The sequence below is a fragment of the Colias eurytheme genome, chromosome 18 (assembly GCF_061535395.1).
Source record: "Colias eurytheme isolate Ceu_HAF_F1 chromosome 18, ilColEury1 Martin Lab GWU primary, whole genome shotgun sequence".
Classification (NCBI taxonomy): domain Eukaryota; kingdom Metazoa; phylum Arthropoda; class Insecta; order Lepidoptera; family Pieridae; genus Colias; species Colias eurytheme.
Window position 1 is genome coordinate 352,452 of NC_142997.1, and position 24,238 is coordinate 376,689.

General features: G+C 36.6%; 1 protein-coding gene across 1 annotated transcript; it reads left to right on the forward strand.

Annotated features, from left to right (window-relative positions):
- Positions 1 to 933: 933 nt before the first annotated feature.
- On the forward strand, positions 934 to 22,791 carry SMC2 (structural maintenance of chromosomes 2). Its single transcript, XM_090112186.1, has 22 exons — positions 934 to 1,244; positions 1,389 to 1,538; positions 1,731 to 1,892; positions 6,541 to 6,651; positions 6,795 to 6,916; positions 8,402 to 8,558; positions 9,289 to 9,480; positions 9,918 to 10,053; positions 10,553 to 10,728; positions 13,625 to 13,808; positions 14,230 to 14,303; positions 14,439 to 14,585; positions 14,962 to 15,183; positions 16,430 to 16,572; positions 17,426 to 17,525; positions 17,759 to 17,871; positions 18,084 to 18,312; positions 18,620 to 18,814; positions 19,437 to 19,637; positions 19,830 to 20,045; positions 21,734 to 21,943; positions 22,358 to 22,791. Exons 1-22 carry the CDS (start codon positions 1,077 to 1,079, stop codon positions 22,469 to 22,471), a joined length of 3,522 nt encoding a protein of 1,173 aa, XP_089968312.1. The 5' UTR covers positions 934 to 1,076; the 3' UTR covers positions 22,472 to 22,791.
- The last annotated feature ends 1,447 nt before the right edge of the window (positions 22,792 to 24,238 follow it).

The window sequence follows — 24,238 nt, forward strand, 5'->3', positions numbered from 1 at the left end:
ATTTATAAACTTTACGAATCCTCTCCAGGAAGCTTTTGCTAACTTGTGGCTTTTTATTAATAAACTAATTTTGTTTTAAAATAATGTGCATAATATTACCTTTAGAATTTATATCTGTATTCAAGTAGTAGACATGCGCAAAACAGTACGTCAAATAGTAATGCAACATCACGCATCTCTTCCACGGAAGTGATATTACTCCGTAACATCACACATTACCCGATCGATTATTAATGAAATAAATAAATATTAAATAAATAAATATTATAGGACATTATTACACAAATCGACCTAGTCCCACAGTAAGCTCAATTAAGGCTTGTGTTGTGGGTACTAGGCGACGATAAATATAATATTTAATAAATACATATATAGATAATAACACCCAGACCCAAGAACAAATAATTGAGTTCATCACACAAATATTTGCCCTGACCGGGGATCGAACCCGGGACCGTCGGCTCAGTAGGCAGTTACTTTACCACTGCGCTAACCGCGTCGTCATGAGTCGTCATCAGAAATGATGACCGAGTAATGTTTAAGGTGATACCTATGTGAAGTATTACAGATCATATTGAAAAATAGCAATAATAACTGCAATACTTATTAGTTTTACATATCATAAAATTACAATTTAAGTAAATATTTAAAAAATGTAGTTGATTTTCCTTCATACTTGGCCACGTACTTTATGTTGTTTGTTAATAATTGTAATGAACGCAAGCAAATGTAAAACAAAATAAGAAAAAGTGAGTGATGCGAGTGATGTTTGTAACTGATGCGTAATGCGTGATGTTGCATTACGTGTCAAAGTGATATTACTTTTGTACTATTACACGCATTACCTACCCATGTCTATCAAGTAGCAAAAAATTTAATAAGTTGTCTGTACAATTTGTCAATGTCAAAACTGTGACAAACGCCAAACTTTGAAAACTAACGGATACAAATAAATATAATAGTGGGAAATTATTCGGAATAAAGTAGTATTTATTTAGGTACAAATTTTACACTTTGGATTTTGCGGAATTCAATGTTTCACTGTTATTATATTTGAGTTAAAGGAAAACAACAAAATGCACATCAAAACTATAGTTTTAGATGGTTTTAAGTCCTATGGAAATCGTGTGGAAGTTACCGGCTTTGATCCAGAATTTAATGCTATTACTGGATTAAATGGGACGGGAAAATCAAATATTCTAGATTCTATATGTTTCGTATTGGGAATTACAAATCTATCCAATGTAAGTTAGTCCAAACATTTGATTTCCATGTTTAGTATCTTATTCAAAGTATGCTAAGTTGATTACATGTTTTTTACATTTCTTACTACATTCCGAATAGTTTTTGGTTTATTGAGTTATCAAATTGTGTTGATTCCTTTGTAGGTGCGTGCAGGAAGCCTTCAAGAGCTGATTTATAAGCATGGGCAAGCTGGTATTACAAAAGCCACCGTGAGCATCACATTTGACAACAGGAATAAGAGGCAAAGTCCTATTGGGTATGAGAACCATGATGAGATCACTGTTACAAGACAGGTAAATGATATTATCCATTCTTCACTTGACTATTCTCTGCCATTTAAATAGCTTAGACAATAGTAAGGTCTCTTTTTTATGGATAAGTGAAGAAAAAAAATATTTTTAAGAAATACAATTAGCACTTCTCTGAGCTAATTTTAGTGTATCAAAATAATAGTAATAAGTTAATTTAAATGCTCTCTCTTTTAGGTTGTAATGGGTGGTAAGAACAAATATCTGATAAACGGCATCAATGTCCAAAACAAGCGAGTGACAGACTTGTTCTGTTCTGTTCAGCTGAATGTGAACAACCCACATTTCCTCATCATGCAGGGCAGGATCACTAAAGTGCTGAATATGAAACCACCTGAGGTATTCTTTATTATTATTTAAAAAATGTAAAAGCAGATGTTTATTTAAGTCAAAAATAATTCCGGTGTGCTTTTTATGTACCAAATTGTAATGGGAATTCCTACTAATGAAAGAAACAAGTATTGTAGTATAATTTAATTTTTTTATTGTTGATTCATTTTAAGGTTGATGTTCCGACCGTCCCTCCATACATTTTTGATTACCTCTAAACACTTAACACAGACACTATTTCTTTAAAACTAATCATTTTATCACTTCTCTATAATGAAATGTGTGCGCGTTCGACCTTTTTAATCAATAATTTACAATATTTACAACAGTAAAATACCGGAAAAATTTGACACTTCTACAGTAGTGTGCGTGACTTTTGCCAAGCGAAACACGACATAAAGCACGACATCTAGCGCATAGACTATATACTTATTACAGATCTAGCGCGTCAATGTCTAAACGAAAGGCGATGTTTAGACATTGACGCGCTAGATGTCGTGCATCCGCGTTCGTTATCTTATACATAATGAGCATAATTCTAATAAATCAAAGTTCTGTGTAAAAATTGAGTAATTTCATTTCCAATCGTTCAAAGAAAATAACAATAAAATAAAATAAAACTAATGACCTTAGAAACTATGTTTTTTTTTGTAAACGAATAAAATTGAAACGAATAAAACGAATGCAAATTCGGGGATTTTCTAATTATTGCTAAATAATAATTGAATTCGTTTTGAAATAGGTACTCTATAATTTTTAGTGTATAAATAGACATTTATAATGTGGTGCTCATTTTTTTTGTACTGCTAACGCTATTGTAGGTACCTATTTTCGTTGTTTTATTTCAAGTGAACACGGCCATACAATTTTGTCACGAGCCGCCTATGATTGTAGGTACTTTTGTTAGGCTCCTTCGTCGTCCGCGTCGCGTCGGCTCGAAAGTTCTTGATTTCATTGTCACGCGCTATGATTTGCGCGCGGATTTTCTTGTGTTGTGAATTTATTTTTGTATTATTATTATTTTTTATTTTTTTATTATTTTATTGATTCAAATAAAATATTTCACTAGTATGCATTTGAGACTATATTGTATTATGTATAATTTATCGTAGGTATAGTTATTCTTATAACGCAGTTATATTTTCGGTGGGACAATTTGACCCGTGATTTTTCTGAAATATCACCACGTTGCAAATCACATCAATCATACACACGTATGACGAAAGTATAGTGGCTAACATTGACTCATCAGTTCATCACTGAAACCAGTGATAAATCAGTACCTATATCATATTGTGTTTGAATATTTTTAAACAATGATATAAGTATACAATTATTATAAATCGATAAACTATCAAAGTAATCACAAACTTGCAAACATTGGTAAAATATGCTTTAGCGAATTTTCAGACTGACACACAATTTTATTACTTAGTTTGTTTTAGCAAAGTAGGTAAGTACCTACTCCGTTTACGTCACGCGTCGGCCGTCGCGTCGTCGAAAACGGTGCACCCAGGTCCCAGAAACAAACATACCTAATTACCTAATTCAGTTACAATCCTTCTTTTGTTCCAATACGATTTTTTTCCTGATAGCTAATAGCAAAACCATATGTTACTTTGTTTTCGTAAATATGTTTTTCACCTTCCTGGTTATTTTCACATAATGAAATATAATAAAAAAATAAATAGTGTATTAGATTTGTTATTGTATCTTGTATACGAATTATTCTTACTTGTTGGTTATGAAATGTTCAAATAAGTACCTATTGAAATAATTTACTGTTACAAATCATTAGTGTTATTAGTTTTGAGTGAATAGGCATGGATCAGAAATTCAGAATATTATATGCTGCTAACTACTCAAATACATACAAACACATAGTGTAAGTACTAATGTAATAAAATAAAACTGCGTTTTATTGTAATCAATTTATTTTATTTATTTATTTATTTTCCAAAATTAATGATGAATAAAATAGTTTACGCCAACAAATATGTATAACTTTTATTTTTATAACAATCGTTCATACCGTAGCTGTAGCAGGTAGCGTTTTGAGTCTCACGCAACGTTGCCATTCCTTTAGTACAAACACTATGGATACCTACGCGTAGGTACGCTCGCGAATGCAAATTCGGTGATTTACTAATTATTGATAATCATTGAATTCGTTTTGAAATAGCCTGTACTTTGTAATTTTTAGTGTTATAGACATTTATAAAATGTGGTGCTCATTTTTTTTTGTAATAAATTATCCTGCTACGCTATTGTATTTTCGTTGTTTTATTTCAAGTGAACACCCATACAATTTTGTCACGAGCCGCCTCTGGCCTCTGGGTGAAATCAACCAGTCAAATGATTTTTGTTCTAATTGTATTTTGGTAGTAGTTTGTTTAGAATTTACATTACCATTGTTTAATTTTTATTTTGTATTTGCAGTAAAATAAAAAGATGAAAAACTTCATTAGGTATATTGTACGACACCTCACTCTGAATCGCGCTAGCGAAATTTTTTCGTTACAGAGCACATATACAACTTTCGGACAATCTTCATTGAGGCCGGCCGGCAAATCGAGTATGTCGAGAAACTTCACTTATTCGATGGAGATATTCTACCTTCCTTCCTCCACAGTTGTGGGACCCCGACGTGCATTGAACACGCAGCTTTCTGATACTAGTAGCTAAAATCAAAACCACAGATATGTCTGTGATCAAAACCATAATAATATTTTTACCTATTATTTTACTAAAAGTCGAGTGCATCGAAATCGTAAATATCTTTTTCACCTTCTGGTTTTTTTTCCATAGTAAATAGTGTTTTTGATTTGTTGTTGTATGAATAATTATTCTTACTTGTTGGTTATGAAATGTATATTGAAATAATTTACTTTTACAAATCATTAGTGATATTAGTTTTGAGTGAAAATGCTTGGATCAGCATAATATCATATTATTTTGCTACTTCAAATACATGTTTTGATAAAAAAAAAACAATAGTGTAATGTAGGTAATAAAATAAAACTGCGTTTTATTGTAGGTAATCAATTTTGACATTATTTATTTCCCAAAATTACAATAAAATAGTTTACGCCAACAAATATAACTTTTATTTTTATAACAATCCTACTTCCTACTAATGCGAAAGTTTGTGAGGATGTGTATGTGTGTGTTTCACGCAAATACTACTGAACCGATTACAATGAAATTTAGCACACATATAGAACGTAACTTGGACACATTGAATAGGTTTTATCCCGGAAACCCCACGGAACGGGAACTATACGGGTTTTTTTTTGAAAATGCGGGCGGAAAGCTAATCGTTCATAATATAAACCGTAGCAGGTGGCGTTTTGAAGTTTTGTCTACCCATACAGAAAAATGAAAACCACAGGAGATTGCCCAAGTGACTATGGCACTTGGTATCGCAATCAAACTTATTGTGTCAAGATGAAATATAGCTCAATTTAAAGCTTGATGTTAGTACTTTTAGATATGATTATAGTTTTTATGTAAATAAGCCGCAGTTCGCGACAATAAAAATAAAACAATAGTTTTATTCAACACTTCAAAAAACTTCATTTGACATTTCAAATAGAAACTATGACATATGACGTTTGCAAGAGAGATAGATATAGGTATGTGTCAAAACAAAACTTTTACTTTTATTTCTATTTATTCGGTATAATTACAACTTAATAGTGATAAATATGATCATTATAAATACAAATAGGAATTAACAATATCACGAACACGTGACACAACTAGTATTTTACCGATTCCATACGTAGTCATACATGTTTCAAAAGAAAAACTTTTACTTTTACTATTATTTCAATTTATCCGGTTTAATTAAGACTTAATATTGATACATATGATCATTATAAATACAAATAGGAATTAACAATATAACGAATACGTGGCACAACTAAAATTTTACCGATACCACCCGTGGTCATTCTCCTTTGTGGGTCATTTGTAACAGGATGGCGGTTCTACAGCGAAAAAAGAAAAATGATGGTCAGAACGCTGATACCGGATACCTTAAGATACTGTAATATAAAATATTACTAGATTAGATAAAATATTTTAGGTAGTATCTTCACCGTGTGTGACGCGCTTTACATTCACGCCATCTAGAGTTAAATCTTTATCATTTTTGTATACGTCTGTGTGTGTAAACGACCCTGTATGCAATGACAGATGTTAAAACGCATAATTTTACCGAATTGGGTGGATTTTAAGGCAATGATATAACATATTTCAATAAAATATAATATTCAGTAACCGCCATGACTATTCCTAGGTTTGATGACTATTCCAATTACGCAAAAACTCAAATAAACTAGAAATGTAGAAATCAGCGCTATCTAGCGGGACATTGGCTGGGAACAGATCGTAGCAATCACCTTAAAGCAAGGTGTCATGTTTCTATTGAGAAGCAGATGCATTGCACATGTCAATCAATTTTCTATTCTTTTTTTGCCTATTTGCAAAATGTAATTAGATTTCAATGTCCTGCTCAATATAAACTGTTTTATTTGTATTGATTATTTTTGAAACTAAGATATCTTTGTAGTCATTCTCATGTGCCATACTATCCTAAGTGCACGATCACATAAATATAAATTTCTAGCCAAAAATGTTGCTTCATTTTTAGATATTGTCAATGGTGGAAGAAGCGGCAGGTACAAGGATGTATGAAGCTAAGAAGCAAGCTGCTCAGAAAACTATTGAGAAGAAAGATGCCAAGCTGAGGGAGCTCAATGATGTTTGTATTTTTTAATTTATTTCGTGTTTTGTTTAGTTTGTAGTTGTGTATGAGTTGTCTTATATTTTTCAATTTTTTTCATAGCAACTAACAAATTAAATTTGAAATAATAACTTTAAAACGAACATGTTATAATATTCTAGATAATAAGGGAGGACATAGCTCCAAAACTGCAGAAGCTACAGGATGAGCGAGCCCAGTTCCAAGAGTACCAGAAGGTGGTTAGGGAGTTGGAAAATCTTACAAGACTGCATGTGGCTTGGAAGTAAGAAGACCTGTTATCATTTATTATATATCCTTTTTTTATGTCTAAGATATCTCTCTAGATCTTAAGTTATACAGTGCAACCTCGATATAACAAATTGGAAGGGAATCAAGTAATTCGTTGAACTGAGGTTCGTTATGTTGAAGTTAGCTTGGTCTAAAATTCGTTATAAAGAGGTAAAAAAATAGTTTTAACAATAGTGATGAGCAGCAGTGTTTACATTACTTTCCATTAATCAAAAATGATCGTTTTACGAACAAAAGCATGTTGAAACCTGTCGCGACATGAATCACATACTATGAGATTAAGACCTCATTCACACGAGAGTTAAAAAAGCGTTGCGTTAAAACCCGGCGTTGGCGCTTTTTAAACGTTCTCTCTGTGGTTGTTCATACTAACGCTTTAAAATCACTCATGTCTCGTCTCTGGCTTCAGTAAGACGTGGAAATGGTTTCTGCTAAATTAATGGCACTAGCGATTTGTGTTATTAAAAGACGAAAAAGAAAACAAAAGGCATTCTGGGTACATCCTCTGAATGAACAGAGATACTTAAAAGTGCAGTTTGTGACACTGTACGAAGAGTTAAGGCAATACCCCGGAATTTTTTTAATTATTTTCAGATGTCTATAACGATTTTGAATACAGGAACGGACGAGACTATAATTAATAGTTCGGGATCAACAATCCACGACATCGTATCGATTTTCTGATGATTATAAGCACAACAAACACGTGCTACCGCTGAGCGAGCGTGCGGCATACTGAACGCAGCGCCGGCGCTTTTTTAGCGCTCGTCTGAATAATAGTAAGAAGTTTCCTATGGTCTATTTTGTTTAACGCCCAACGCCGAGCGTTGAAAATACAACACTGCGCGATAAAAAAGCGTCGCGCTTTAAAAGCGCTGACGTGTGAACATATACTTGGGAATGCATTTGTTCTATTTGGACGCTTTTTTAACGGACGTTAAAAAAGCTCTCGTGTGAATTAGGTCTTAGGATCATTACATTGGTTGGAACTTTATATAAAGGTTTTGGGTTGACGAAATTGAGGTATTTATACTTTTTCTTGATAGTTAAAAATTCGTTATTCGGTTGTTCTCAAAAAATGTTCGTAATGTATCTTATGGACAATTCAAGACATTCATTAAAACAAAGAATTTGTTAAATCAAGGAAATCGTTATATTGAGGTTCGTTATATTAAGGTTGTACTGTATATGAAACAAAGCTTCTTATACATTGTTTCTAGTTCAAGTATAGCAATACAAACTCTGTTTCATTTGATTTCAAATAACCAAAATAAAAAAAATACCCGAAGTAAACTCATGAAGGTGATTCCTGATTGATAAATGTGCATGTGCAAAGTATGTATACTAACTATTTTTGTTGACATTTATAAGGCTGAGACACTATAGAATTATTCATATAAGCAATATTTTATACTGGAACAAAGTGTAACAGACCATCAATACTACACTAATGTTACAGATATGTGACAGCAGAAAAGAGCGTCGGTGAAGCGAACAGCAAAGTGACGGAAGTGACAAATGAGATCCAAGAGAAGAAAGACAAGATTGAGAGCAACATCCAGGAAGCACAGGAGCTTGATACACAGGCCACTGACTTGAATAGACGACTGGATGAGGTAAGATACTGATCACTATTCTTAATAAAATCTTTATTAAGAATAGTGATTTGAATATTAGTAGATTTTTTTTGAAGATTTGTCATCTATACTAATATTATAAAGCTGAAAAGTTTGTTTTATTTGTTGGAACGCGCTAATCTCAGGAACTACTGGTCCGATTTGAAAAATTCTTTCGGTTTTATATAGCCCATTTATCGAGGAAGGCTATATATATAGGCTATATATCATCACGCTAAGACCAAGAGGAGCTTGTAGGTTAAAGATTTTCATTGTCTTTCAAGAGGATTTTGTAAAGGAGTGTGCATTGTATAAATAAAAGCATTAAAAATATTGTTAAATATGTCTTTATTGCTATTTAATGTGCAAATTAAATAAATAAATAAAAATTTCAGAACAATTTTCAGACACGGCATAATTATACTAAGCTTTCGCTTGTGTTGTGGAAACCAGATGGCTGATAAACATACATATACAATTTTAAATAAATACTTATATAGATAACTATTTTACCGCCCGCGGCTTCGCCTGCTTTGTCTAAAACCTAATAAATTATATACTAAAACCTTCCTCTTGAATCACTCTATCTATTAAAAAAAACCGCATCAAAATACGTTGCGTAGTTTTAAAGATTTAAGCATACAAAGGGACATAGGGAAATAGGGACAGAGAAAGCGACTTTGTTTTATACTATGTAGTGATTAACAATATTGTGTTATAAAATGCACAGGAGAGCGGCAGCATACTAGCTACACTAGAAAGCGAAGCCGCGAACGCGGAGCGGCGCGAAGCGAGCGCGGGCGCGGCACAGCGGGCCGCTAAGGACGCGTTAAATGCGCACGAGGCCAAAGCGAGACTACTGCAGCGGGCGCTCAATGATGATAGGACTGCCTTGGCTGATAAGCAGGCTGTGCTGCAGCAGGTGGGTGATATTTCATAATAACTGATATATTTGCGGGATGTAAAACGGTAAAAATGTTGAAATTTTGCAATTTATGTTTTTTTCGTTACAATTCAATTTAGAGTTCCATTACTTTAAATAAGTAAATCTTCTATGTATATAAAACTCAAAGGTGACTGATATAGTGATCTATCAACGCACAGCCCAAACCACTGGACGTATCGGACTGAAATTTGGCATGCAGGTAGATGTTAGAACGTAGGCATCCGCTAAGAAAGGATTTCCCGAAATTCTTGCGGGAACGGGGAAAAACGGGGATGCACGTACAAAGTCGTGGGCTAGTGAGAATTAAAAAGCAAAAATTAATTCAATTTTTTGTTAAAATTTTGTTAAAGTTGAAAAAAAAAAAAACCATTAAAGCTTTAACACGTTTTATTCTCATAATTAAAACCCTCCAGGCGTCATCAACATTCGACACCCTCCGTACAGCGAGCGCAGAAAGCGAGCAGCAGCTGGCGGCAGCGCAGGCCAAGTTCCTCGCAGTCAGCTCCGGCAGGGAAGACGCTGCTTCCTCGCTGCAGGATCAGCTTATGGGTAAGCCATTCACTCTGCTTAAATCTTTAGTTTTTAACGTGATAACGTTTTTAAAATCGTTTTAGTCAGGTGACATGTTCAGAAATTTGTGTCACACCAAAACCTCACGAGCGCGATCGCAGGTATAATGAGAGAGAGACGGACCGATCTCCCGTCTCATCTCGAGCGCTGCCACCAATAAGACGTTATCACGTAAACATCTCGATCGTAAACCTACTTTACAAACAACCAATTTTTTTTTCTCGTCTTTAAAATCAGTACTGTACACTGGGTACCATGACAGATATAAAATTGGTCTATAATATATGTTAGTTGAAGAAATATAAATTCAGTGTCATCATACAATATAATACTAATTCAAAATGCAAAAATGAGTTTATACAATTAGTCAGGTGGTAAGAAAGTGATGTAGTCTACTTTTTACTGGGATCTGAGAATTTCCTGTGAAAAACCATTGCTTTCTAAATATCTTACAATTTAATGTGATAAAAACTTCCAGAGGCGAAACAGCAAGCTTCCGAAGCGTCGACGCGGATATCTCAAAGCATCATGGAGAAGCGTCACGCAGAGGAGCGGCTCAAGGGCCTGGAACGGGAGTTTAACTCGAGCAGTGCACAGTACAAACAGGATCTGGATGTTATACAGAAGAACGAGGCCGAGGTGGAGCGGCTACAGGTGTGTATCCTACTACTATTATAAAGGCGAAAGTTTGTAAGTATGAATGTATGGATGTTTGTTACTCTTTCACGTAAAAACTACTGAATGGATGTGAATAAAACTTTACCACAATATAGCTTATACATCAGAATAACACATAGGATAGGTTTTATCCCGGAAATCCCACGGGAACGGGAACTATGCGGGCTTTTCTTTGAAAACGCGGGCGAAGCCGCGGGTGGAAAACTAGTTAGTGAATATGTGGTGATAAAAATGGATCTTTTTTCTCAACGTTGAACTGCGAAAAACAGATTCAGGAATAATATACATACATAAATGAAGTCGGAAGATCAAATTTTCGAAATTTAATTTATTTCCCGCACAGAACAGTAAAGTAGATAGAAGTGTGATGTGGGCGTGGCCCACGTGTCACTTGTAAGGTAAGATCACCTAACTTGCTCTCAGTTGCGCGCAGAAAAATATTCGAGTCGGTTTTCTTCAAAAGTCAAACCTTTTTTCCATATTTATTCATTAATTATGACGTGTTGTTCGGTATTAGAGTCCAAAAATGATAGCAGACGAAATAATGTCAGCAATGAAGGCATTTCATACCATCGGTAAGTCTTATTTTTATTTATTTTACATATAATATTTTATGTTATAACTTCGCTTGTAATTTGTCAAAATTGTATACAAATATCTAGTCAAAATGAACCTTAATCCGTAATAAATTAGTACTATTATAGATTGAACAGCAAACAAGACTTTCTGGAATATTATTGCAATAAACAAACGAATGTCGCTTTAGTGATGCTTGTGGCGCATATCGACAGTATCGATACTTTAGAAAAGACAAACATTATAAATATTAAATTTTATTTTATTTTTCCTTAGCTTTCATTTGTCCAATTTATTTATAGATTTCCCAAAGAGGCTAATTTAAAAGATAAATGGATAAATGCAACGTGACGAGTTAACTGGATGCCGAACAGCACTAAGCGGTCTAACAAAGGCCACCGATACAGCAAACCTACGGCAGTTCCAAGATTTAAAATAATGCATATTTTCTGTTTGTATTGTGTAAATATAGATTAATACTATTCTATTCCGTTTTTTATTTAATAATAATAATATAAAAAGACGTACTTAGTAGTAATAAACATACTCCAAAATGTGACACATTATACTATACTCATATAATAGAAAGAAAAAAAAAATATACAAAAAAATATTTATTTGTGAATTATCGATAACAAGGCTGACATCCCTCAGGGCATAGCATCAGATAAATATCAAGTTAATGTCATTAATGTTGAGTGACACAAATTTCAACCTTATCTCTATGTGTGGAGTTTCAAAGTTATATCTATCGAAAATTAACGCCCTCTGTTGTGGAGTAGCTGAATGTTTTCGAATTTGGAATTTCTGTGCAATGAGAAACAAAGCAGCTAATGTACCTAGGGATGTTATACTAAAATAAACCGTAACATGGTGCGTTAGGGTACATATTGAAATGCTGAATTTATAACCTAAGTCAGTTTTTACTCAAATTAAGCTGTCCAATCAAAGGCATAGATTACTTGTAGTGTACTGTATAATTATCGGTTTAAATGTGTGGGTTTGGCGACACTGGTTTTCATAGTAATTATGACATTATAGCACTTCTATTTGTTTTTAATGTTCTGTGATTTCCCGCTAATACTTGTGTCAGTGACATGTGCATTAGTGTCCGGCGGGTCATTGATATGTGTGTCAGCGTCACTTGTGTTAGTATTCGGCGTGTCGGTGTCATCTCTGTCAGCGTACCTGTCCGTTTCCGGCTCGTTAGTGACACGTGTAAGTGAAACGTGTTTAATTGACACGTGCAAGTGACACGTTTGTGTCAGAATAATTTATTTTATTTATTTTTATTTTTATTTCTTTATTTGTATCAGGCAGCATTGCCCATATATTGTTAGTAGTACTTATTCTAGTGTTAGTAAAACTGCATATACTTATTTTTAGATTTAAGAGTTACAAGCCATTTTTTGTTGATAAAATTATGTACATTATTGAGAACTTTTAAAATACTATTATCATTTTTATTAATTCTATCCCTAATTGAAAAAATGTTTTTCCTTAATATAGCATAAAAATCATCTACTCTGTATAATACAAACATATGAGATGCACTACAAAAACGGGGCAATCCCATGAACATCCTGAATGCATTATTATATTGTACTCTAAATGTGTTCATTGTTTTTCGTGTATGCTTTACCCATAAGCTACTTGTATGTAGAATAATGCGTGTTTCAATGTTAGTTATGTTTCTCGTCTATGTATACCGGGTGTAATCGTTAAGTGTGCACAGGCGATTATTTCGTAATTATTACAGTATCAAAAAACTTTAAACTGATATCGAAAGTAAATTACCTAATCAGTAAAATGACAATAATAACTTTTTAAAAATAAAACGAGAAATATCCAAAAGGTTACATTAAACACTCCCATACATTGAATTTCCCATACATTTTGTGTTCAAAGCAAATGTTCGAAGTGACGTCCTCGTTTTGGAATACCATTGTATTCCACATCGAGCTCTATTAACAGTTTCTAAATGAATTTACATTAAAATTTGCGAAGTAATTTAAGCACAAAACCAAAAAAAGAACCAAAATTTTTTATATTACTTGTTTGGGATAGTCAATAGTCATATCTCATGCTAAATTGTATGGGAGTGTTTGATGTAAAATTTTGGATATTTCCCATTTTATTTTTAAAAAGTTATTATTGTCATTTTACTCATTAGGTAAAGGGCTTTCGATATCGGTTAAAGTTTTTTTGATATCTGCAATAGTTACGGAATAATCGCCTGTGCACACTTAACGATTACACCCTGTATATTGTATGCTCATGTGGCTGCGGGTGGCAGGCGCAACTGTCGAGCATGTCGTTCAGCCCGGCGCGCAGCACGCAGCTGCAGCAGCAGCAGCGCACTGCAGCAGCGGACGTGCGGCGCGCTCGGGACCGCGCCGAGCAGCTCGCGGCGCGGCTGCAGCGCTGCGAGTTCCGCTACGAGCCGCCGGAGCCGCACTTTGATGCGAGGCGCGTTGCGGGTGAGTGTCGTGTGTCTGCTGCAGTTTGCTGCAGCAGCGGTGTGCGGTGGTAAACGTATCGTGGAAATAATAGAAAAGCATTAATAAGAACAAAAATGGACCTACAATAGATCCTTGGGGAACACCAATGTTAATACAAGTGCTGCAAGAAATTATTTCCATTGACAACTACGTATTGTATCTTATTTTGAAGGTATGGAGGTAAGGATTTCGTAGCCAAACCTTAAATTCCAGAATAATTCCGTTTCGGCAGTAGAGTGTGTGTTCTACAAAGTCAAATGCTTTGGTGAAGTTACAAAATATCGCTTAGTCTTTCTAGGGGTGGGATTTCCCTCTTATTTTTATTTTATGTGTGTCCAAAGTGTTAACCTCCGCATCCGTGTTCGAGGGCCCTTTTCTGAAATATTTTGTTCAATTTTAGGTACCGTATGCAGGCTGATAGATGTCGTCGATCCTAAATATTGTACGGCGCTGGAGACGGCAGCTGGAGGAAGAGTGAGTTATTTTTATTTTCTAGTTTAAGAGTAGTAGTGGTTTATTGAATAATTTTGTCTTTTTTGTTAATATTTAACTCGAAGGACCAAAAATGAAAAGAATATATTTTTATCAATTTTATTGTATTTATTACAGCTGTACAACGTGGTGGTAGACACGGACGTGACGAGCAAGCTGCTGCTGCAGCGCGGACGGCTGCAGACGCGCACGACCATCATCCCGCTCAACAGGATCGCGCCGCACGCGCTCGACCCGCGCACCGTGCGCACCGCGCAGGACATCGTGAGTGTGTAGCGACACCTCGCTCTGAATCGCGCAAGCGAAATGTTTTCACTACAGAGCATATATACAACTTTCCGACATCATCCATCGGGGACTTTACGGCCGGCCAGTCGAGTAGACTGGTCGAGGATCCTCCCTTTTTCGATGGAGGAATTCCACCTTCCTTCCTCCACAAGTGCACTGTGTGTGCAGCGTTCTGGCCGCTACACGATTATCATCCCGCTCGATAGGATCATTTTCACTTTAAGCTCATTTACGAACTTTACACAGGTCTTCTCCGTGGTGCTACTTTTATTTCGGTCTCCAAAACTTCAATAAATCATATTTTATGAATATTTACATCGATACCTAAAATGTTTGCAACATATGTTGACAGGGCGGTGGTCCGGACAAGGTGCAGCTAGCGCTGGACCTCATTACCTTCGAGCCGCGTGTCCGGGCTGCCATGAGCTGGGTGTTCGGCAACACGCTGGTGTGCTCGGACCTGGACACGGCCAAGCGCGTGACGTTCGACCCGCGCGTGCGCACGCGCTGCGTCACGCTCGACGGGGACGTGTTCGACCCGTCCGGGACGCTGTCCGGTGGGGCGCGGGCTAAGGTATGTGCAATCTTCGTTGATGATTAAGTGAAATAAACTGTTTGGCAATAAATATATTCTTCTTTCTTTCAAATGGTACTCGAAGGACCGAATTAGAATTGTTATTATTAAAATAAATACAGCCCGCGTATCATGATATCTTATAGCGTGTTTCCAGTGTGTAAGAATATACAGGTCACCTAGCGCCATCACTTTCCGACACTGGAAATAATACTGCTACAAGGTGGGCCAAAAGAAATCACCCTATTGGAAGATGCTCTCATTTTTGCAAATGGCCGCCAATGTCAAATCTGTTTTGATATTTGTGTACTGGACAGATGTAGAATACAAGTGAACAAGCCATGGAGCGATACAGTACCCAATAACGCGGAATAATCGTGTCAACTTTTTTGCGTAACAATGCGTCGCCGATTCCCCGGCCGTCCGACACTGACTGCGCAAACACTGCGCCGTTTGGCCACCAACCTTGAAGAGTATGGGACCACACGAGACGTTGCCAAGAGTGGCCGGCCCCGGAGCGCCCGTTCTGTCGAGAATATCGCCGCTGTTGCCGAGGAAGTCGAGCTGTCGCCGGAAACATGCTACGGGCACGGTGCACGCTATAGGGCCATGTTGACTGAGTTTTTTTCTGCCGCAATTGGACGAATTAGGACTGGAGAATATGTGGTTCCAACAGGACGGAGCAACGGCACACACTGCGCGAGCCACAACCGATATTCTGAGGGCGGCTTTCCCGGGTCGCCTCATCTCTCGTTTTAGCGATTTGCACTGGCCCGAAAGATCGCCCGATTTAACCGTTCCAGACTTTTTTGTGGGGTTTTTTTGAAGTCCCGTGTTTACATGAACAAGGCTGAGACCTTGGAAGCCCTCAAGGACAACATTAGACACGAGTGCGAGAATTTGTCGCCCGAAGTTCTCGCTGAAGTGATGAGAAATGCCATAAAACGAGCCCGTATGGCAATCAATTGTGACGGCGCCCATTTGGCCGATATCATCTTCTCGACTTAACCAATAAAATTTTAAAGGTTCAAATAAACATAATCAAAAAACAGAATCGAAGTTTTTCATTTAGAAAAAAAATGAGAGCCAAACAACATCGGATGACTTCTTTTGGTCCACCTTGTATTATACATCCGAAAGTAGAGTGAAGTTTTACACCTACACAAGTAAGTTTAGTTAACTCATGAGCAAAATAAGAATCCTATTTTTTACATTTTAAAGTAATGTTTCCATGATACTTATCCAGGGTGGTTCACTACTGGTACAACTGGCGGAGTTAAAAGAACTTGAGAAGCAACTGGAGCAGTTGGAGGCCCAATACGCGCAGTGCACGGCCGAACTCAACTCGATGCAGAGCGCTGGGGAAAAGTACGCGGCTATGAAGCAGAAGTGAGTTATTATTATTAGTTGTAGGTAGAAAAATAATTCAATACATTTCAGAGAACTAAGATCGTGCAATAGTTTGGTCAAAAAGAAAAATAGAACACAATATGACAAAAGACCGCATCTACGTTTACCACCGAGCGTGATCGCGATCAAATGCCTGCCCTGTTTTAAATATAAAAAAAGACTGTTGTTTTGGTTAGCTACTTGATCTCCTATGATGAAAATGCTACTTCGCTTCGATCGATAGTATAGGTAAAAAGCTGTGGACTCACCGCTGCTGCTGGAACTGACGTGGCAGTTCCCACTACACGAGTTACGATTAAACACACGCGAATGGGTCCTGCTTACGGTTAAGCTCGAAGGACCATAAAGATGTACGGTTCGTACACCTGGGGATGCTGCTGCTGATAATAAAACTAAGCTGCTAAGATTATATGCTTTAATGATGCTATGCTGTTACGCTAAGAGTTACACACGTACGCGGCTCGCGACGTTTTAACGTGAACTAACGCTATATGAAAATGAAAATGCTGTGACATACAAAAAATGATGATTTTGCACTCTGTACGGTTGCACCGTACAACTGTTGTTGACCTTAAGATTATCTATTCATTGTCTACCATTTTCTTCCAGAGACTAGATCAGTTAGGATAATCTGTCCTTCCCATACGTTGTAAAAAAATTGAATTGTCATACCATATCTGGTAATCTTGCCCGGAAATAACTTGTTGCCTTATTTATCCGGTACCTAGTGTTCTAAAAAGTGACACATAATAATATGTAAATGGTTATGTGATCTATTCGGTACCTAGTGTTCTATAATGTGGGATATAATATTATATCCATGGTTATGTAGGCTGGAGATGTCCGAGCACGCATTGGGCGTGTCCCGCGCGCGCGTGGCGGCCACTGCGCACGCACAGCTGCACCAAGAGATACAGACGCTTAGGGAACAGGTGCGTATATAACTGACTCCTCTCTTGTCTTCTGTTCCCGTTACTCAAATGTACATTTTATTTCTTCTTATTTATTTATTTCTACTTAACGTTTAATGATAAAAATTTGTTTAAGTAGAAAAAATTGGAAAGCTTAGACATTTTTTTGATAACTGGAAATTTAATTAAGGGTCAGTAATAAATCATCATTAGTACATGATGGATAATTTCATTTTATAATTACGTTAATACAGGTAACACAGCTAAGTAGTGCGTTGGAAGAAGACAAGAAAACGCAAACTGAAGCCGCGGCACGCGCTAAGGAATTAGAGGCTAAAGTGAAAGATATTAAGGGACATAGAGAGAGGTAAGCTATAATATAGAGTAGTTTAAAAATCGTGTTTTACAATATTTTAACAACCATTTTATCTTAAGTAATTTATTGTTTACGGGTTAATTTTATAAATGATTTCAATATATTTTGTATATTTGTATTTCTGGATCTCCAGATATTCATTTTGCAATTTGTACCTTACTGCTTATATTTTTACCGACAGTTTTATGTTTTCCAATCTCCAGAGAGTTCAAAAAAGCGGAGCTAGCGTTAAAGAAAGCGAAAGAGGAAGCAGAACACCACAGCAGCACCTGGAAGCAGCGGGAGCAGGAGTTCGAGACGCTCCGCCTGGAGGTGCAGGAGCTGCAGGCGGCTGTGACCGGCTCGGAGACGCAGCTGCGGGACACTGAGCAGGCGGCCGGGGGACTGGCGGCTGCTCTGGAGACGGCGCAGCAGGAGCATAAGGAAGCGCTCGTGAGTTGGGGAATTTATAGGGGGAAACTATTTTAGGAGTTGCAGAAGTAAGGACTTGATGAGATGAAGTACATACGTGAAAGTAAGGCCCATATCCATATTTTTTTATTTTATTCTTCCCCATTCTTATAAACCTGGCATTTCTCACTTTCATTGTTAAGAAGTGTTCAAAATAAATTGTTGTCTCTAGATTTAACAAATATTCTAAAATCCATTTAATTTCAAAACACAATTTTATAGAAAAACTTCATTTAATTTTGGCAAAATGCCATTTTTCGGACAACAATTCACTTTGTTCCCCTCCCAGGATGCAGTCAAAGAACTGCAAAGCCGCATAAAGAAGCAGAAAGCAGCAATCGCCAGCCGCAACACGGAGGTGGCCAAGCTGCTGCAGAAGAAGGACAAGCTGCTGAAGAGCAATAACGAGCTGGAGCTGAAGATAAAGGAGCTCGAGTATAAGATAAAGGAGTTACAGACTGAAGCTACGGACTGTGAGAAACGGGTATGATAGATGGAAATAAAATGCTTACATTGAAAGATGACAAATTTGTGTGCCCATTTTAATTGGTTAAAAGTCATTAGATTACAAAAATGTATCTGGCTTTCCATCTTTTTCGTTTAAAGATGTAAAATTTGTCCATGCATCAATCCTTAATTATTATGAGGTCAATACAGCTGTTATCATTAAAATGTGTTACAATATAAGACATTTTTTATCAAACCAAACGATTCTTGTCATTAATATAAATCAAAAACAAAAGTGGCTCCAGTACACTTCCTTGAGGTACCCCGAATATGTTGACTATAATATAGTTAGGCTGTTGCGTTTGGTTTTCATGAAATCTGTTTTTGTGATGGTAACTCATAGCTTAGTTTTAAAAGTACCAATGTAATATGAATGACACGTACGCCAATATTTTATAATTTATATGCGAGAGATTCGTGAGTAACATTGTCAAATGCTTTAGATAAGGCAAAATTTTTTTTGGGTTTTTATTATTTGTTTTCTTTTCTACTGTTTTAAGGATTTTAAATAAGTGTGTTTTCGATGTTTTTAAATTATTTTAACTGGATTTTTAATTTGGCCGTTTGATTTTTAACCCGTTAAATGTTTCTGGTGCCAGATTAAGGCGTTAGAGAACGAGCACCCGTGGATAGCGTCGGAGCGGCAGTACTTCGGAGCAGCGGGCGGGCTGTACGACTGGGGCGCGCGGCCGCATGACGTCACCGCGCAGCGCGTGGCGCAGCTGCGCGAGCGCCGCGACCGCCTCGCGCGCGGCCTCAACGCGCGCGCGCACACGCTGCTCGGCAGCGAGGAGCAGCAGGTACTGTGCGACTGGGCGCCGGCCGCATGACGTCACCGCGCAGCTGTTGTGTACTATGTGCTAGAAAACTAAAAAATAGGGAATTTATAAGCAAAATAAATATTTAAAATTGAACTGAAAAACAATGCAACTGAAAAACAGTGTTGAGGTGTTTACAAATAGTTAAAACTAGTTTTGTTGTGGTGTGCTTAGTACCAGGACGTGCTGCGCAAGAAGCAGATCGTGGAGGCGGACCGCGCCAAGTTGGTGGCGGTGATGGGCGAGCTGGACGAGAAGAAGCGGCGCACGCTGGTGGCGGCGTGCGCGCAGGTCAACCGCGACTTCGCCTCCATCTTCAGCACGCTGCTGCCCGGCGCGCAGGCGCAGCTGCGGCCGCCGCCCGGCCTCTCCGTGCTCGACGGGCTTGAGGTGATGCGGTGCTCCTTCGAGCCGGATCTTATCAAATTATCTCAATTTTAACGCTTTTTCCGAATGTCAATCAAAATCTTTAGTTTGTTACTAGAATAATTTGTTACTAGTGTCCGACCGAAACTGGTTTCCAGGCCGAAACCGAAACCGAAACCGAATGTTCGGCCGTGGCTTCAGTTTCGGCCGAAACCGAAACCGAAACCGAAACTCACGTGGTCAAGTATGAAATTTCTAAAAATACTGAACTTTGGGGGATTTTACCTATTATTTTGCCTTAATTAGGGCATAAAATGAAAACACAGTATATTAAATTTGTTGTAATCATTTATTTAATATAAGATAAAAAAATAATATTTTTAAAATATTAATAACTAACGGTCCGCCCCGGCTTCGCCCGTGGTACATATTTCGCAATAAAAGGTAGCCTATGTTCTTTCTCAGGGTCTAAAGATTATCTGTGCCAAATTTAATCAAAATCGATCCAGTAGTTTATGAGCCTATTCATTACAAACAAACAAACAAACAAACAAAGTTTTCCTCTTTATAATATTAGTGTAGATAACAATTTTATAATAATTATAACGCATGTCATTAAAGAAACGAATCTTAAATGGCGGCGCTTATCATTCCCTCTTGCTTACACACGGCCGTACGGCATGCAAAAAAAATTGGGAAAAGTAAAATCACTAAAATGTATTTGATTTTCCCTATAATAGTTTTTATCATAATTTAACAATGACAATTATGTATTTGCGATAGTACTTAAATAATGTTTTTTTTTTGGAATTTGACAAAATATTTTCTTTGGGAAAAGTTGCTCAGTTTTATGGGCTCATTACAAGTATTATGGGGATTTTGTTGCATTCTGTATACGTAAATATGATAATTCATATAAATACACAAATACCATAACAAAAAAGTTTGTCAATAAACAATTTGAAATAATTAATAAAATACCCTACCATATGTCAGTGTCAGCTTTGGCCGCCATTGAAGATTCGTTTCTTTAATGAAACGTATAATTTTTATTATTTTTTCAAATTAAGTTCTCAGTAAAATCAGTCATCTAAATCAAATCAGTAATTGTAACTGTTACTTTAAATACTAAGTATTGGTATTTTGAGATCTTTTTCTTTATTAATAGAGTCTTTAATACTTTGGATTGGTATTTGTACTTAGAAGAATAATCTCTTTTAGGTACCTCTTATATAAAAATAATAATTATTAATTACTATTACACCCAGTTCCAATCTCAACATAGATAATCAAAAATTGTTTCCACCAGCGTGGGTCAACCAACGCTTTGACAGCGTCCGTCAAAGCGTTGCCGAGGAAAACGAAGTTAGGCGAGCGTGAACGTGTGTGAACTACGTTCACTGAACTTACGAAATAAGTTTCGGTTTCGGCAAAAGTTTCGGCCGATTTTGGCCGAAACCGAAACTGCGGCCGAAACTTGATTTTTGGCCGAAACTCGGCCGAAACCGAAACCGAAACCGAAAGTTCGGTCGGACACTATTTGTTACAAAATAAATGTACGCGCATCAAATTTACGCATGTGTTTGTCTTTTGGTTATAAATTTAATGCAATGGTCCTTCGAGCCGGATCTTTTCAGTCGATATTATTTTTAACGTTTTTGACGAACGTATGAAGCTTTGATTAATTTATTTAACTAAATATGTGTGTTCAGGTGCGCGTGGGGTTCAACGGCACGTGGAAGGAGTCGCTGAGCGAGCTGAGCGGCGGGCAGCGGTCGCTGGTGGCGCTGTCGCTGGTGCTGGCCATGCTGCTGTTCCACCCGGCGCCGCTCTACATCCTGGACGAGGTGGACGCGGCGCTCGACCTATCGCACACGCAGAACATCGGCACCATACTCAAGGATCACTTCCGACACTCGCAGGTACACCGAACTACTTTGTTCAGCGCCATGCTGATATTCAGCAGTAACAGCGGCTTGGACCACACTGTGCTTCTTGCTGATCTCGACTTTTACTATTTTACAGCGCGGAGCATCTGGCAACGCATATCCTGAATAATATTCAACAATCAACACCACACACAACATATTTTAATCTTGTTCCAATAAACATTAATATTCGACTCGAAGGACCATTTCATACAATTGTTCTACACTTACATACACTTCATAGTCTACCCCCTAGAAAATATGAACGTGTACCTACTACTAATTCTATTTACATCAACAATAACATCTGTATATTTCCTACAAATCACATAATTCCACAAATCATATCTCTGGTCCTTCGAGCCGGATTCTCGAACTACCCGCACTCATTTTACAATTTCTTTTCAGTTCATCATAGTATCACTAAAGGACGGAATGTTCAACAACGCCAACGTGCTGTTCCGCACGCGCTTCGTCGACGGCATGTCGGCTGTACAACGTACTGTTAATACCAGAAGATAAATAATTACAAATTTTAAGGAATTTACAAAATGTCTAAAATATTTTGAAGTGTTAATGAACTTTAATGAGCAAAATGTGCTTGTAAATTAAGGTTACAAACGTGTAAATATAGTTGTTATGTTAAGGTATTATATAAGTATCGTTTTAAAGCTTATGTAAAGCTAATGGAAAAAATTTGCCTAAATAATTATTCTTTCAAACTGTAATAGATATTGTATTATTTCGTTAATTTCTAACTCTAATTGGAGCTTATGTTTTAGAATTATGAATTTAAGTTTTTGTCATAAAAATGATGTGATTTGTGTTGAATAAAAGGTTTTTAAATTGTTTTTGGTTTTATTTCTCATTTGACTCCTGCTTTAAGAATTCCTGGGCAATGATTTACTTGATCTATAACTTAAATATATTATTAAATCATCTAAGTTCGAACGTAATCAATATTTTCTTATAAAGAAAATAGATATATCTCTTCCCTACCAGTTTTTATAACAAATCTGAAAGTCAAATATATATATTTTCTGAATTGATTGAACAAGACGAAGTTTTCCAAGAAATGAAATTTTTTATTCAATTTAAAGATATTTCATATGCATTGCATTTATAAATCTCATGCATTCAATAAACTCGCGACATGAAAAGTGCATATTATATCGGTTGGCTCGTAGCATTCATCGCCGTTAAAAATTCTATTACGCCCGCAGTAAACAGGGCTGTAAGTCGCTCACCTTGCCTTGGGAAATAAAACTTTTATTGGAAACTTTAATATCTAGCTATGTTTTATTGGCACTAGTAAAACGGGGTTTCATAATCGTGCTTTTAAGTTCTCTGTGAATGGCTGCCAATATAGAACTTCATTGTCGCTTCGAGTTATGGTTACGAATTACGAGATATGGCTCTCTTGGTTATGACTTCATTACCGTGGAAAAGTTATACATAAAAGATGTATGTAAGGGGTTGTTATTTTTTGATGGAAGTTCATTTGACTGTCAGAAATTATAAAAATACACTCTTTTTAAACCATTTCCACTTGCTTACTTTTAGTTATTTTAACGATAAGCATACTTCATCGAAACTGCTAAGTCCGATTTCATAATTTATGATCGTAAGCTGAAAAAGTTCCAAACAAAATTTGGCATGTTGGAATGAAAAAAGTTGTTGTCGTATTGTAGCTTTTTATTATTTAATACTCGCAGTGAGAACTATATAAAATACGTCACAAAACGAGGCAACTATTACTCTATTTCACTATCCTAGCAAACGTTTCTAATTTAGGAACGCTCATTTTTATGCGAGCTAGAGGTTTATAGCATAATTTGTCTAGCAAGAGGCAACAAAAGCAAGGATGGCAAGGAAATGGAGGAATTATTCACACACCCGTAATACGTCCAGTGATGATATTATGCGGGATTTTTTAAGTTATGAGCGCATAAACTTGCGTGCTATGGACTTGAACGATGTATGTGTCTGGGATTCTTTGCCAAATATTATGGGCCTGGGTTTTACTGGCTGGTCACTATTTCGGACATTGGACAATTTGGAATAGCGTTCCTACAGCCCATTTTGAACGCCATTAACTGTAGCATTGTAGGTAAATATGGTTATTTATATCCGTAAAATCTTAACTCAAAAATTACGGGACCAATTAAAAAAATATTTCAGAAGTAGAAAGCTACATTACCTATTATATTTATTGTAAGCCAGGATGAGTTTGCTAGATGTTTGTGAAATAATATTTTTTTTCTTTGAAGTCTCTATGCACTGTTTTAC

Excerpts from the sequence above, each read along its gene's own strand:
- SMC2 (XM_090112186.1), top strand. The coding sequence starts at position 1,077 with ATGCACATCAAAACTATAGTTTTAGATGGTTTTAAGTCCTATGGAAAT. Across the intron at positions 8,559-9,288 it reads TGAATAGACGACTGGATGAG|GAGAGCGGCAGCATACTAGC; the intron begins GTAAGATACTGA and ends TAAAATGCACAG. Across the intron at positions 17,526-17,758 it reads TACAGACGCTTAGGGAACAG|GTAACACAGCTAAGTAGTGC; the intron begins GTGCGTATATAA and ends ACGTTAATACAG.